A 17,153-nucleotide genomic window follows, 5' to 3' on the forward strand; every position below is an offset into this window, starting at 1 on the left:
CCATACGCATGGAATCCACAGTAAAATAGAGCATGCTGCAATTTTTCTTCCGCTCACGGAATCTGCAATTCCTACCCACAAGTGTGAGCGAAAGTCAATGCATTTGACTGACCGCGTATTATACGTGCGGACAGTGATTGCGGAATGTGCAATTCATATCCTTAAAAAGTATTATCTGTGTCATAACTTGTAAGGATGTGTCAATAAACATTATGTTTTTACTCCCTTTCCCCACTGAGTGCCCGCCAATGAGCTAATGCATGAAGAGGACTGGTATTATATGCATATGTTCAGAAGTCCTCTCTATGCATCAGACAGCCAAGTTGTGAGCTCACAGCAGGGGGAACGGGAATGAATACAAGGATGCAAATTTAAAGATTTGAAATCGACGTCCTTTATGTTATTTTTTCATTAATTTATGGGAGTGATCAGAGGCGCTTTAAAGCATATATCCAAACCACATCATCTTATCATGAAATACTACGATGGAGAAACAAGAATAAAGCCCAGTCCTGTTGAATTTACCAAAAAAAGGCAAGTGCAGTGTTTGTCCGGACCTTGGCTTGATAAAATGGTGTGAAGCATTGTTTTTTATGAAATGTTCAAGTGCTATACCATTAAAGTTCTGGCATTGTGAGATAATAAAAGAATAGAAATGTTTAGAACAAGGCCTAAATGGTGCGAGGTTGGTGCTGAAATTGTACAAGTCAACTGAGTAGCTGAAGGAAAAATGAGGAAATCAACTTTTCTACACATCAGTAAGCTGCTGAGGACCTCTACTACCTATAGTGTACTATATAGCATAGTAGTATCTACATTGTGAGCTTTAGGCCCAATGTCCATGGGCGGATTTGAATTGCGAAATCCGCATGGGGCAGTCGCGCAGATAATTTGCAGTTCAGGCCGCCCATAGTCAAACATGGGTGTCCGCAACTGAATTAAAGCATACAGATTTGATTTGCGGACCTTTGGGTGCGGAAATCAAATTGCAGCAAGCTCCATTTCACTGCGGTTCCCGCACAGATGGCTTCCATTGGGGTCAATGGAAGCTGTCTGATCTGTGGCCTGTCCACAATTGACATTGCAGACGGGCTGTAGATTCCGCGGGAAGGCAGGAGTTTAAAATAAAAAAAACGACTGCGGATGTGCGCTGGCGGTCCGGACGGCACTTCCGCACACATCCGCAGTAAAAAAAAAAAAAGAGGACCCGGATGGGTAAGCAGGGTCGGCGGCGACAGGCGGGGTTGGATTCTGCTGTGGGCTCCCGCATGCAGAATTCAACCCACCCGTGGACTTTTAATTTCTAGAATATACCAAATGTATGTTAAAGGGCCACCCCAGCGAAAACACCCCTCGCCTTACTGCCTGTCACGTTTTGGAGGTCTCGACTGTATATTGCAGTCACTTCCATGCAGTGTAGCATCTTGTCTGATGCTCATTGGGCATCATCTTGATGCCGAGATTTCTGCTTTCACTTTCAGTATTCTGTACTATGAATTCCATGATGCATCAGCACAGCATTACGTGCCTGCAGGGAAGACACTGGTATTACATTCTGTATTCACCTAAATAAGCTACAGACCATAAGTATACAGTCAGGAGGATGAGCTAGGATCTCCTCTATTATAACTGTAGCAGGAGTTGTGTGATCATCTGAAGAGCCTGTGTGTACCCTCCATGTAATATTATTACACAAGACTTATGCTGACTGAGAAACTGACTAATTTGAGAATACATAAACCCAAGCAAATCTTAGCTGCTCAGAATTGACATGACATGACTCACCTGAAGAAAAAGAGGCCAAGAGTTGCAGATAGAATGGAATAACTAACCAAGGTAACACTAGCTGATTTATACATACTGGGGTATATTTACATAAAATTCACCAGAGTGACCCTTTAAATAATCTTCTGTTGATATGTCATTTTCATTTTTGATTTTTACAATTTTTATTTCTTTTACACACACAGGTTTGCAAAGATTGCCGTGAGTGCATCTGCTCCTATAATCCCATTTAGAGAGACCATAATCAGACCACCAAAAGTGGACATGGTAAATGAAGACATTGGAAAACAGCAAAAAGTAGCCGTAATACACCAGCTTAAAGAAGAGCAAAGTAAATCACCTGAAGGCGTCCAGATCGACCCAGATGGCCTAGTAACTCTAACCACTTCAAATAAATTGGCCACTCTTAGCGTCAGGGCGATGCCACTCCCTGAAGAAATCACTCATCTTTTGGAGAAAAACAGTGACTTAATCAGAACTATGGAACAGATCAACTTGGCCTTCAGTGAAGGTAGCAATGCCATTCAGGTCAATGAGACAACTATCAGCCGAATGCGCGAATTCAAAAGCCAACTTGAACAGCACTTACAAGGCAGAAGGTGGCGAAATGTAGTGGACAAAATCTGGTCCTTTGGCCCTAGACGATATGGGCCTAATATCTTGGTAAATCACATTGAAGACTACGAGAGGCCAACTGTATGGCAGTGTCTTGATAGAGCCTCTAAAGAGGGTAAATATCATAGTTTCGATAACAGCATTGTTAGTGGTTTTCAGCTCGTGACTCTGGCTGGACCAATGTGTGAAGAACCTCTTATGGGGGTTTGTTTCATTGTTGAAAGACTTGATATCAATAAATCTGTAGTGTTGGAAAGACAAGATTCAGAAGACAAGACTCTGACGAGTGAAGAAGGTCTTCCGAGAGCTGATGAGTCTATTGATAATTCAGTGAGGGAATCTGCTGAAGCAAACTGCATTTTACAACACAGCCAGGATAGCACAAAGGCTCAGGAGAAATCCAGCAAGCGCAAAGGGGATTTCCCATTTACAGACTGTTACGGACCATTTTCCGGACAGTTAATTGCCACAATGAAGGAAGCTTGCCGTTATGCTTTCCAAGTAAAACCCCAGAGACTTATGGCTGCAATGTATACTTGTGAGATTATGGCTACAGCAGAAGTGTTGGGTAAGTGGAATTTTTTTCTCTACTTATAATTATGCCTATTTGAATAGTTTGTTTGTCTATCTACCATTTATCGGTGAAAGTAAAGAGTTTTTCGAGTCTTCCCAAAAGAAGGTAAGGGCAGGGAAATGGACCAAATAACAAACTTTTCCAATACTGACGGGCTGGTTAGGTGTCTTACGAGTCTAGCGCCACCACCGTGGTCCCCGCAACTTTTATGCTAAAATCCATTTATCATTTAGATGACTGTGGCAGCCAATCATTGGCATTAGTGATCATGTGACATTCACCCACGCATGATTGCTGAGGCTAGGAAAGATATTGGTGTCACTTGTTACATGGTTGACTTTAATGTTGCTTTCTGAGACTTAAAAAGAGAGGCATGGGAATGGAACAAAATAACAAACCAGTCACGGGTTAGATGCCCTACTGGTCAAGAACTGCCATTCAGGTCCAATCACTGGTATCAGCAGTCAGGTGTGCAATAGCAGCACTCAACTGCGGAGTCTATTGATTGACTGCAGTGGTCATGTGAACCATGAATCCAGATGCTTCTAGGATTGGAGTGATGGAGACCGGGGTAGCTGAGCTAGATTAGCGGGACATGTAACCGTATATTGTATAGCTTATTTTGTCCATTCTTTGTCCTTGGCCTCTTTTTTTTTTTTTTTTTGTAAGTTTCGTTAAATCCCCTTAAAATCTACAACTTTACCGTTACCACAAGCATCTTTCCGCTATACTTTTCCTCGTTTCATGAGCCACTCTGTCTTCCTCTGAAAAAAAAGGATGAAAAACTGCCCTGTTTAAACTTGGTCTTGGGCCTCGCATCGGAGTGCTGTCCAGCATACTGTTAGAAACATGTGTCGGCCCTCGTCAGACATCGGAGCTATTCCAATCCAGCGTTGGATAAGGCTTGTCACTGGATTGGAAAGGATTAAGGCCAACGGGATTGTGTATTCATTGCATTTTAAGCATGAAATCAGTGGTGCTTTCTTGCGTTTTTTTTGTGTACACAAAACTAGAAGCAAAGTGCAGGGAATATGTATAGTACAGCAGAGTAAGTACACTGCGATATGCGCGGCGGACATATACAAAACACCCATGCAAATTCTAAAAGTGAGAATCTGTTTTTAATGATCTAACTGTATGTTCTTATGTAATCTGCCCCGTGCCTCTTACCTATATCACAAGAGATTATAGAAAGTTTTTCCATATCTGAAAGTTTTTTTGTGTTTTTGTTTTTTTTTTGCTATTGAAAAAGTTTTCTCATTGTGTAAAAGTCACTATATGCATTATGGAGGACTGTAATCTAATCCTATAAATACAGTGTCCCAGTGCTCTGTTTCATTCTTATACATTTTGAGTGAAGGAGAAGGAATCATTCTGTATGTGATACCGGTTGGAAGACCCATGGCATGAATCGGAAATTTCAGTGGTGGGATAATTTATTTACATGTAAATCACACTCCTATACAACCAATAGGTTGCTACGGAAGCTCTCACATGGACCCTTTTTAGATGTGGAGAATCTGCGCTTCTAAAAAAAAAGAATGGACAGCGAATGCTGACTCATCTGTCAGCTCTGTGGTGTGCGCTGTCCAGGATGACAATCACGCAATCATTCAGGATGACAGTAGTGTGGTTTACACGTTGCTTAGCAGCGTGTAAACCACGCTTGTTTGACCTCAGGCTTAAGGTGCCCTTACATCTATTATCTGAACATGTCTTTTCCATCCTTCCCTCTACAGTATTTGTCAGTGGGGAAGTTTAGGAGGCCCCCATACACATACAATTGTCCCACTGAAATTGGGGGGCGTTCAGGTGTCTTTTCCTAATGTATGTAGGGACTTTGGCTATGGTAAAAAGTTCTTGCTTTTTAACATTTTCAGTAGTGTTAATCCTTACCCAAAATGTATCTAATTTTACGAATACGGTCTCAATAAGCAGGCTGAGGTTAGTACACTTATTCTGAAAATTATATAAAAATTTTGAAATTAAATTTTACATTTAAAATTCAATTTCTTAGTGGAGAAATTTAGATTAGAGCCTCACTGGAGACCAAGATTAATGTAGGTGAATACATTCCTTGTACACCCCTGTGGTAGGCATTCCCTCTATAGAAAAAACATGCCATAAATAATACAGAATATTTGTACAGCTGTCCTATGCACATACGGTTGTGAAAAAAATCATTCGGAATCTGGTGTATCAAAATCCCATCTCATGACTTAAGAGGACTTCTCTTCGGATACAATGTATTGCTAACGCTGCGTTTAGACGGAACGATTATTGTTCAGAACATCGAGCGAAATTGAAGGATAGTCGTTCGGTTTAAATACGAGCCAATCATCGGCCAGTTGCAGTCGGCATAAAAATCAGCGCCGGCGAGTGCGGTTTAAACAGTGATCATTCAGTGTTTCACATAGGAATGTGGGTCGGGAGGGGTATCATCACTCCTTAAAGAGCACCTAGAAGGTGAGTGAGGAGACTTATAAGGCCAGTCATGCTTCTCTGGGAAATATGCAAATGAGGAAGATGGAACAATATCTCTGCAGCGCCACCTATTGGAAGGCAGCAGTCCTGCAAGTCAATGTTAGACTCTTTATACAAGCCTTGTAACAATGACTGGGATCTAAGCCAGAATCAATACATTGACAGCTGTTTTGGTTTTTTTGTCCCTCATCGGTGTGCAGTAGGTTTCTGAAACACTGACCGAAAAGTGAAAGAGAACTGCAATATTCTCAATGATGATTCTTGTGCAAACGAGAATTGGGCACTTCTCGCTCTGTTTAAGGAAAGCGTTAGCTAGGATTCTGATAAATGTAATTAGAGGATAACTTCCTGTTACATTAAAGCTGACCACAGCAAAATGTCTGCATGTATGTACTATCTATCGCACAATTGGATCAATGATGTCATAAGTGATTGTTACAAGGCAATAGGTTTTCAATCAGGCAAGTATTTGGAATGGAGGTATACATTGTGGAACCTATAAGGTAACCTAGATGATTGGGGTTTCTGTAGCGAATAAAATATTCAGACGGCGTTGAGTTATTTGATATTAATGTGAGAACAAAATGAGTTTCTTCCTTTAATCTTAATTGAGTAAGAAGATGATGTTTTGATGTTTCTCAAGAACACAAAAAATTATTTTGAGGAATTTTTGAGCCTCCAAATGTATTTTTCTTCAGCACTGAGAGCTTCAAGGCCCAAGGCAGATTTAACAAATGTTCCTCATCAAACTTCCTTTTAAATCTTTACTTCTGAAAGAACACTATCCGGCAGGCTCTGGGCTATCTTCTAAGAGTTCATTTGTTGTATTGCAGACCTCAAAAGCACATGTCATTGACAAAAATAGTAATCTTAAGTTGAATGCCCACTTTTTAGTTTCTGTAATGAATTCGGTGGAGTAAGCCGGTATCGGAAGTGGCTGACTTACTGATTTAATTGTAAGAGATAGTCATACCAGATGGATTTTTTTTTTGTTTTGAAGACTAATATTGCATCTTCCAGACATTGCATCAAATTTCATAAAGACATTGATGAGTACAAAATACTTAAATTACAGAAACCAAATGGACATGTTTACCATAATTCAGGGAGGGGCCTATAGTACCTCGTCCTTGATGTCACTGCCTTCTGCTAATTCTTTGTAGGCCATGGCAAGCTGTCAATTTCCGTAATGATTAGCAGTGAAGTCAATAAGATGTTAAATCATCTTATTTTACTATTTTGCTACATTCCAGTTGTTTTCTTCAAAGCAAAGCTTAAAGGAGTTTTCCAGGGAAATACACTATATGGACAATAGTATTTGGAGACGGCAGAAAATCAGCAAATATGCAAATACTGAACTTGCCGAACGGTATGCTGGGAATGGCATGGGTAAAATGTTCATCCATTCGTTCATCCGATCAAGCACTACAATGGTACAACACCGCCACCCACGCCCATCTTCACAACAATCTCTTCTCACAGCCTGGCACGAGGAATGGCGAGCTATTCCTACCCAGACTTACAGAGAACTTGTGGAAAGTCTGCCTCGATGTGTTGTAATACAAGCAAAAGGAAGGCCGACACGTTACTAAATAGAAGAATAAAGCACTTTTTTGGAAAAACATGCAGTGTCCACATACTTTTGTCCATATAATGTGCTATTGATGATGTATCCTCAGGATAGGTCATTAACAGTTGATCAGCTGGGGTCCGTCGCTCGGGACCCCGACCAATCAGTTGAGCGGGTGCATGCTATCAGCGCTGCAAATACACAGAGGTCTGAGATGAAGCAGTGGAAGTCTCCGCACCTCTATGTAGTGGCCACGCTTGTAACTGCAGGCACAGCTCGCAATGATTTCATTGGACCCCAGCCTGCAGTTACAAGCCCCGGCCACTACACGGAGGTCGGAGCAGAGACTTCCGCTCCAACCTCTGTGTTACTGTGGCGCTGACAGTATGCGCCCACTCAGCTGATCGGTCGGGGTCCCAAGCGACGGACGCCATCAACTATTAGTGACCTATCCTGATGATGGGTCATCAACAGTATTTCCAAGGAAAATCCCTTTAACCTTACAAACAAAAATTATCTTTATTTTTTTTGGCCCAATATGCATAAACAAGCCTAGAAGAGTCAGCAATTTTTGTTTGCATCCTACATTTGTTGGCTTTCCAGGATACCAAAAGCCTTTTGCCATAGCACTGGGCACTTGTTTGCTGGGTGATTTCCGTGGGTGATCTGCCCCGTTTTTAAATTAAACATTAAAGGGAATCCATCCGCTGCGTTACACTTTCCTCCCGGAGTACAGCAGACTGTAGTGACAGGTACGTTGATATGCTTGAGAAAGACTGACAGTCGGAAATAAAGCTACATTCATACAGGCAAGCATGATATTGAGCCGAGAAACTCTGCCCAATGTTGCGCTTGCCAGTTTCACAGTGATGCAAAGCGTTTTCGATTAAATCGCATCACTTCTGTGATATTGCGACCTTCACACACTTGTTAGGATGGCAAGTGTTTCCTGTTGACTTCAAAGGGAAGCATAACACTTGCATGCACTTCGCATGACTTTTAAGGTGCCATTGAAAACAGTGGGCAAGGCATTCCGACAGAACGCCCAAAAATGGAACATGCAGTGATTTTTTTTTTCTCGCCGTGATGTGAGGATAGAATCGCTCATGGGAATAAATCCGTTAAAAAATGGATTTCATATTCACGCAAGTTTTGTGCACATTGCACAATACTCGTCCAAGGATATGGTTGTGAATAAGCCGTAACGCTGATTTTTGAAAGCTTCTTGCGGACTATGCTCTACCTGCGGATTACCGGGTGTGTTGACTGGCATGGTTTTCAGACATGTTGATTGTCTTTTATACGTATCTGTGAAGTAGTGTGACAAAAGCTCCCATTTTATCAATATCAGCCAAACCTAGAATCCTACAGGAAGTAGTCCTCGATAGTCATGAGCTGCAGGCTAGCCCATCCAATCCACCTGTCAGTCGGGGGCAGTATTCTTCTGTTTAGCTTTCTGGTAAACTAGTTCCCAGATACTTTAGGGTCCTTTCAGGTGAGCCAATTATAATTTGAATGAGCGAGTGACGTCACCGCTAGTTCCTTCGCTCTCATTGCGCCTGGTTATGCAGGCAGGTACATCGTTGGCTTGTTCAAATGAGTCATTCTATTTGCAGATTCGCTGTATAAGTGAATGAGAGGGACTGAATGAATGCTGTTTAAACCAAACAAAACGCAAACGAGCCAACGATGGTTTTTATGCTGCATCAAATGAACAACGAGCAAAATGCGGACAATTATCGTTGGCTCGTTGGCTTGCAGTTGGACCGAACGATTATCATTCACTTTCACTCGTTTGAATGATTTTTTTAATGATAATTGTTCCGTCTAAAAGCAACGAAGACAAACCTGTCTTTGTAATCAGTGGTGCCGGTCACCATCTTATACTACCCTCAGAGGGGAGAGCGAGAAGGGGCTGGCAGATTCCCTTTAACCCTTAGCGAGTTTGCCAGTTATTGCACTGAATTGAATGAGCTGGACCCCACTAAAGCTGAGAAGGTACCAGTTTAAAGGGATGCCATACAGCATGAAGATGGCCATCTCCAATTATACTCAGGGGGTTATACAGAGAAAACAGCGCCCATGAGCCTGCAGAGATGTGGCCGACTAACTTGTCTAATTGACATGGTATGTAGCAGTGCCATAGGAAAACCCCATTTATATCACACACAGGCCTGCTTTGGGTAACATGTAGCCATTGTGCACCTTTGTATTGCCATAAGATGCCCCAATTGTCACTGCTGTGATCGGTGCAAAGATGAGAGAAAAATGTAAGGAAATGGAGCCCTGATTCATTTATTACCAATGTGTATGAGTACAAGCAGGCCGGTCTGCCTCAATATATCCAGATTCATCATAAATTGCAGTAGCTTTTTTTTTGTTTCTGAAAAATCTGCGATTTGGGCGATGTATTAAAGGGTTGTCCAGTTATATTTTTCAAACTTTAAACACAGGTACTAAAATAACAAATACAGCAGTACCTACCCACCCTCAGTCCCAGCGATCCACCATCACGCCCCTCGGTTCTCCCGGTCTCTGATGACAGCAAAAGTCAGATGACTGCCGCCTGCCAATCAGAGGCTGCAGCATCACCGCCCATTGTCCTGGCATCAGTACTCACATCATGGGCACCATCATGCCAGGCGTTCCGAACTGTGACACTGCTAACTCTCATTGGCAGTTAGCAGTCTCCTGACTTCCACTGTAAACGGAGGCAGAGAAACCTCTGGGGCTGCAATGGTGGGTTGCTGGGGCTGAGGACAGGTAAGTACTGCTATACCTGTTGTTTTAGGACATCTGCACCTTCTTTCACATTTGAAAATGTTATTGGACAACCCCTGTAATAAGCAGTAATATATATACATAATTTCATTTTTTAATCTAAAGTAGATATTGCAATTCTTTACAGCCATTGGTTAAGTGAAGTGACCTAAAAAGAAAACAATGTCCATATTGACACACATCTCCCTAGTTTAGTCATTCGCTCATGATAAAACAGTCACTATGCTTTCAGTGAACATAAAATAACATTGCCATAAGCAAATAGTAAACTAAAAATGGGTTCAAAAGATTTTATTTTCGATATCTATAGAAGTTTTCAAAGTGCCATCAAGAACCTGTAAGAAAGGCTTCATTTCAGATAGAAGTGCGGCTAGAGAATATTTTCCTGTAACAAAAGAATCCGGATACTCTCAGGTATACACAGAAGTGATTGATCAATGGATGCCGGGTTTGTAATGTGAGGAATCATAATCCAGGTTTATGTTCACATGCTGGGACATTGAAAGGGATTTATTCATGGACAGAATACAATAAGACATTTGCATCAAAGGGCTATTCCTATAGGAGGGTCCTCTCACCAGTAGGACGATCACAGGGATGAAGAGCCTAGAGCTCTCTCAACTAGTAGGTCCTGACGATCTTCCGCCTTGGGTAGATTGTGCCAGTCCCTAAAGACTAGTGTGTCCGAAGATCCTTTTATGGAAATACCCCTTTAAAGTCTTAGTCCAGTTTTCGCACAGACTTATGGGGCCATCTTTGTCTTCTACTATACTGCAGCCGAAGCGTGAGCTGGCCATGACAGTGGAGGCATGGATAAATGCAAAACAATACAACAATTACAATGTGAGGTACATTCGGTTTGACATAAAAGGGTTGGGGGGGGAGGAGTAAGGCATGGGGAACACAAGCAAGAGGGGATTTCAAGTGGAGATCAATTATTAGAAGGCAAACGGTGTGGGGCGAGGGACTAGGTCAGGGGATTTGGTATGCTTCCCTGAAGAGGTGCGTTTTTAAGGCACGTCTGAAATTTCGTGCATCGGGAATTGTCCGGATGCCTTGGGGTAGAGCATTCCAGAGGATGGGTGCTGCTCTGGTGAAATCCTGTAGGTGAGCATGAGAGGTTCGTATTACAGGGGTGTTTAGTCTGAGTGTGTTAGCCGATCGGAGTGAGCGCGCTGGGTGGTGTACTGACAGTAGGGAGGCGATGTATGGTGGCGCAGCGCCATGCAGAGCTTTGTGAGTGAGGTAGAGGAGTTTACATTTAGTTCTGCAGTGGATGGGCAGCCAATGCAGCGACTGGCATAATGCAGAGGCGTCTGAGTAACGACTAGATAGAAAAATGAGTCTAGCGGCTGCATTTAGTATGGATTGGAGTGGAGCGAGTCTGGTGCGGGGAAGGCCGATGAGTAGCGAGTTGCAGTAGTCAAGCCGGGAGTGGATGAGGGCGACCACAACATAACATGGCCCTTTTGAGCACAAAAGCTTGTGTACCTTTGGCCTAATATAAGGGTATGATTTGTGCTACCCCATGTCTTTTTAGGTCCACGTCTGGTTACAGCTATGTAAAACATGAATACTAGATGGTACCACAATATGGAAGATTGCTGCAGATTTTCAGTGCAGAGAAATACCCCTGCTGATTTGATAGCATCATGTGGCTCTGCTGCAAAGTTGTTCCGGAATTTATTAATACATTTACTGTACTGCAAAGTCCACATAGATCCTTACAGGGTTGAGACCCGGCCAAAAATCCAACTTGAAAAATGCCAAAGAAGTTTTATTATAGAGCCTGATTAAGACCAGGGAGACTCTGAATCGCCCATGCTACAATTGTAGCATCTCTGTGACCTCTAATGTTTCCGTACGGGAGAGAAAGTTTCGTGTGATCTTGCAAAAATGCCAAGTTTGTAGGGTTGGGGAGTTTTGTTTTTTTTTGCAACTTTTTTTAAATTGACTAACGTTGTATTTTTATTTCTAATTTTTGGCGTCCAAATGTGGCTGCAGATCCTAGGTGTAAAATCATGTTATATCGCATTAGAGGAATAGACCTGATAATATTTACAATGCTATAGACTTATTTAAACCTTGAGCTCTTATACAATTCAGTCAGAATAAGATGGTATGTCTTTAAAAATCAGAAGTCGACATATTGGGGGAAGATCTGCCGTCTTGTACAGAGTGTCTTCAAGGTGGACAGATGTTCTCTGATGGTCTCGGAGTGACTTTTAATGCCTCCATCTTGACTTATGACCTGATGCCTGAAACATGGTCTTGTTTGAATACTTTCTTTGCGAGTCTGTACTGTCTTATAGCTAGTCCTTAAAGCAGTAAAATGCATGATAAACCTGTTATTACAAGCACAGGGGTAATTTATAGCTTTCTGAACATATTCTGCAGATTATAGCACAGCCTAATGATACCGAACCATGAATGTCAAGTGTCATATATACAACACAGCACATAAACTTTAGCGGCTCTCTGGTAAGCACGTGATCTAATAAATCAATGTAGGACAGAAAAAGAAATTCTCTGCCCTATTGATGTCTGGAATTCTTATGTGACTCCGCAGTTTAATATGAGCTCCATATGTACTGGCTTAAGGCTTTACCAGCATGCTTTGCACAGCATTTTACTGATCTCAAACTTATGTCTTATAAAGGGATCTGCTTTTTTTTTTACCTTCCTTAGTCCATAATGACTTTTATAAAGGCCAAGATAAATACATATACAGTATAGATATATAGTGGTAAGTCCAATCAAGTTTCTTTAACCCCTTAGCGCCCCAGCAATTTTATGTAGGTCCTAGGTGCACGGGGTTAATATGGAGCGCTCCATCCATGGACAGTGTCCGCTGGTTTTGGCAGGTGACATCCAATCACATTCCGAATCCACATCAGTCGCAGCAGCATTTAAATAGCCCAATCAGAGGTCCCAAATGGCCCCCCGTGGAGACATTGCAAGCTGCAGTCTGGGTGTCATGGCAGTCAGGGGCCTTCTGGCGGCCTCCTGAGCTACCATGATTATCTGCTTATTAACATTTTCCTGTAACATATCTTAATACAATGCTGGCAGAAATACCTTATACTGCAATACTTATGTATTGCAGTATATGGTATAAGTGATCAAATGATCTAAAGTTCAAGTCCTCTCAGGGGGACAAAAAAAAAGTATCTCCCCTTTTCCCTTCAAATAGGCTTTTTGCAGCAGCTGAGGTTTGGATAAGGAATATTAGAAGTCGCCTCAGATTTCTGTGATTGGTATGAATGCACTCAGCTTGTATCCTTGGGCTTTTGATATGGACATGAAACTTTCCTGGAGCCTAATATATAGTATCATTTTTTTCCAACCTGTTAAGCCTAGGGGCACCCCTGGGGAAAAATAAATTTACCACGGGGCACCACTGCCAAAAATGGGGTGTGGCTTATTACGACGTATGATTTTTGCCTCCAATATTACGGGCACCCGGCGACCTCTAGTGAGTGCAACACTGCTGGCCACTTTGGCATCACCTCCCCAGTGAAGAAGGTGCCGGGAGCGCAAAGACTTTAGAGGTGAGAGGCAGCACGCTATCTCCTGAAATCAGCTGTGGAAGCGCAGCTCATTTCAAGTCAAAATACACATAGATTACATTGCTGGGGATTGCGTGCTACATGTAAACATACCCTAAGGCTGGGTCTACATGGAAGTTCCACAGCTAATCCGCCTCGTGTGAACCATGCCTAAAGGGGTTTCCCAGGCAGAGACTGCCGGAATACTCCAGGGTCAGAGCAGAAGCGCTGCTTTGACCCCTGTGTAGAGGTCAATGCTTATAATTGCAGTCGCTGCTGTCATTGAAATCAGTAGAAGCTGCGCCTGTAATGGCCGGAGCCTGTAATTGCAGGCACAACTCGCATTGATTTCCATGAGCGCTGTTCTTGCAGTTGCTAGCTCCGGCCACTACACGGGTTTGAGCAGCACTTCTACTCTGATCCCGATGTATCCCTGCGGGTGCTGCCTGGGAAACCCGTTTAATGTCGGTTTCGTGATTCCCAGACTGGGAGCACCCCATTTTGGAATCACTGCAGTAGAAGGGTGTACATTATTCTATATACACCGTGCACACCATAGGTTAACATAAAATGCTTGTTTTCACCAAGTTTAGGCAGTAGGTGCTCTTTCAAGTTGAATGGAATTATGGACTTGTCAATAATACTGTGTGTTCCTAATACTCACATGTGATATGTTATCTTGCTCAGCAAAGGAGATCAAACGCCTTGTGGAGTATGCGGACATCCTGTTCTTATTAACCTCCAATATTCTCCTTACCTCTCATCCTATCGCTGCGGAGGAGATGCTGGGCTTTATCCCGAATATCCAAAATGTGCAATTATTTACAAGGTGTGACGCGGTCTTGCTACTAAAGTCAGCCGGAATCGACTCCGCTTTGGACCCTTATAACTAAGCGAGTGAATGGCTGCTATTGTCATCAAATTATGTCAAACGGATTGTTCTGAAGTAGAATATGGCACGATTTATTTGTGTATTAATTTTAATGGAGATTTATTACCCCCAATATGTTGTTATTAACTGCTGATTTAACCCTTTCCATTCCACTGTCTGACCTCTGAAGACATTCTGATTTAAGGCTGTACAGCTCCGATGTTGGAAGACGTCCGTCGGGGTTCTCTTACTGTATATTGCCAGCCTCTCTTCTGTCGGAGCCTATCCACCGTGTCACCTCATGCAGTACTGGCTTTAGCCAGCATATAACGCCATTGTATAATGGCAGGAAAAGAGTAAGCCCCCTAGGAAAACCAGGATACAAATTGGATTGGAAAGGGTTAAGAGTAAATGACCCTTTAATAAAGCAGCAATTTCTCCCAGGAAATTCTGAACCAGGAGTTTGTCAACTAGATAAGACACTGATCCCAATCATGGCATATTACTACTCGAGAGCTGTATACAGTAATTATAGTGAAAAGTCCTTAGTACTAAATACACAGATTACAGGTCTTCAAAGAAAAATAGTGGGACCGTTGCTCCACAGTGGTCGTTTGTAGTCACAGGATTTTTATTAATTGCTTTAAATGAAAAAAAATAAATAAAAACCATCCCCGATGGTCTGATGCGACTCGGGCGGTGGAGTGTTTTCTACATTGGCTCACAGTTGTTGTTTGTCTTCTGAACCTTTTTGCAGGTCGGATGTACGGCGTCCTGTCTAAAAGAGAAGGTCGCGTCTTGTTGGAGGAGATGAAAGAAGGAACAGACATGTTCATTATCAAGGCAGTGTTACCCGTGGCCGAAAGCTTTGGCTTTGCTGATGAAATAAGAAAGAGGACAAGTGGCCTGGCCAGCCCACAGCTGGTGTTCAGTCACTGGGAGGTAAGCAAATTATTCCTTCTGAATAGTCGGCACATCAAATGAGAAGATGCTAGAAAACGTGACAGATGGGTATCCATCCCCAAATCCATTCATCTTAATATTTCATGTTCTTCTTTGCCCAAAGACTTTGGGAAATAATGCCGATATTGTTTCTGCATCGGTTTAATTTTTTTACAAATATCACACCAGAAGGTGGCACTCTTTCTATTAGTCACTTATTGTCATGAAGTTAAAGGGGTTGCCCGTTGAACTGAACCTATGGAGCAATGATTATGTGGGCTGCATGCATTGAACTTGCCAATGAGACTTTATTTCCACTACGGCCTCAGATCCATCGTGACCCATGCGGCGTTTTACGCATACGGTCATGTGAATTAGCCCTAAGAGCTCTCTCACATGAGTGTTTTTTACCGTGTACTACACGTGCGGGTTGTCCATTCCTAACTTTTTATTGCTTTCAACACTGGCGCACAAAAAAGGACACAACATGCACTCTCTTGGCACGTATTACACGTGCGTACACGCCAAGATAGTGTATGGGGATCTGTTGGCATGCAGTAGTATGTAATGGGGGAATGCTGGAGAGGAGATCACATGATTGGCAGGCAGGACACCCTGACATAAATGTTAAACACGGTTTTCTTTGGGTCATATGGATGGGGGTTAGGGGCGGTAGCTAAAATAGTCATATTGGTAAGTTCAATGGATAAAGCTCACACAAACATTGCTGATGTTTTTTCCAGAAACAGTGCCACCTCTGTCCATTGGCTGTTTCTGGTACTGCAGTCCAGTTCCATTCACTTGATGAGATGCAGCCCATGAGCAGACGTGGCGCTGTCTGTTTCTAGAAGAACAGCAGTCCCATTTTTCTAGTCCTGCACACATCCCTTTAATCTCTCCCTGATATGTAGCGAAACCTTGGGATGACTATGTTAATATAAAGCGATGGTTGATACGTTGTTTCTTTCAGGCACTGCTCTGTCTCGGAGCAGGTAATCGGTATGATCCTTGTTGGGAGTGGGTAGAATCTGACATATTATTAATTGGTCCTCTAAATGATTCCACTTTCTAGAAGTAATGTTGTAGAAATGTGCCCCGTTTGGTTTTGTCCTCATTAAGATAACAGCTGACGGTGCCTGGCAGGCACACCCCGCTCCCCTGCCAGATGTTAGGTGTCTGTCTGGAGGAGCCTCCGATTTCAGGAGTGAGAAAACATTGAAATTATAAGACACATTATTGCCCAGTGGGAGTTCTGGGGAAGAATGCAATGGGAAGGAAAATAGGAACCATATTCCAGTGTGCCGTCTCATAAACTGTTCGTAAGGCTGATTTACTTCTAAGATCGATTCCTATAACTGTCTGTCTTCTACTGACCTTCCACTTAAAGGGAAAATTACTATTTTCAATGATCCGGCACAGTTACTCTCAGTAGGCTTCATCTGTCCAGCAGGACAGTATCTGAAAACGTATAAGTCTTGTGTACTCATGGGATAACGCGTAGCAGATGATTAGAATCACCTGTATTTATATATTACTTGTATACTACACAGCACTTTATATCACTTGATAGCGGGTTTTGTCCTCAATGGATATTCAGCTGACTGTAAGTTTTTGGAGTATGGGAGGAAATCCATGCAAACCTGGGGAGAGCATACAAACCCCATGCAGGGATTTGGTGCTGTGGTATGAGGATTGGGTTATACAACTTAGTTCTATTATGGTCCATTAACAATTGGTAAAGAAAGAGCTGCCCAAAGGATGCTATAAATATAGAGGTCACAAAAATGGTACGCGGATAGCAATCCAATGAGATCAAGTGAAAATGGCAGTAAAAAGCAAATCGTGTATCTCAAAAAATAAACAGCATGGGCACTACCAAAATAAAGCATACTGGGTAATGCCACACAGTGTCTAACACAGACTAGACTAAAGGTGGTGGTAAGTCTGGCAGACGTGGGCGTCGTGCTCTGAATCCGTGATTGC

General features: G+C 42.5%; 1 protein-coding gene across 1 annotated transcript in view; it reads left to right on the forward strand.

Annotated features, from left to right (window-relative positions):
* The window catches only part of EFL1 (elongation factor like GTPase 1), a 212,992-nt gene that overhangs the window by 178,074 nt on the left and 17,765 nt on the right, over positions 1 to 17,153 (forward strand). The window contains exons 18-19 of the mRNA XM_066592683.1: positions 1,971 to 2,968; positions 14,986 to 15,170. Of these exons, the coding sequence (XP_066448780.1) occupies positions 1,971 to 2,968; positions 14,986 to 15,170 (1,183 nt within the window). The remainder of the gene's footprint in view (positions 1 to 1,970; positions 2,969 to 14,985; positions 15,171 to 17,153) is intronic.

This window comes from Eleutherodactylus coqui, chromosome 2 (assembly GCF_035609145.1).
Source record: "Eleutherodactylus coqui strain aEleCoq1 chromosome 2, aEleCoq1.hap1, whole genome shotgun sequence".
Taxonomy (NCBI): Eukaryota; Metazoa; Chordata; class Amphibia; order Anura; family Eleutherodactylidae; genus Eleutherodactylus; species Eleutherodactylus coqui.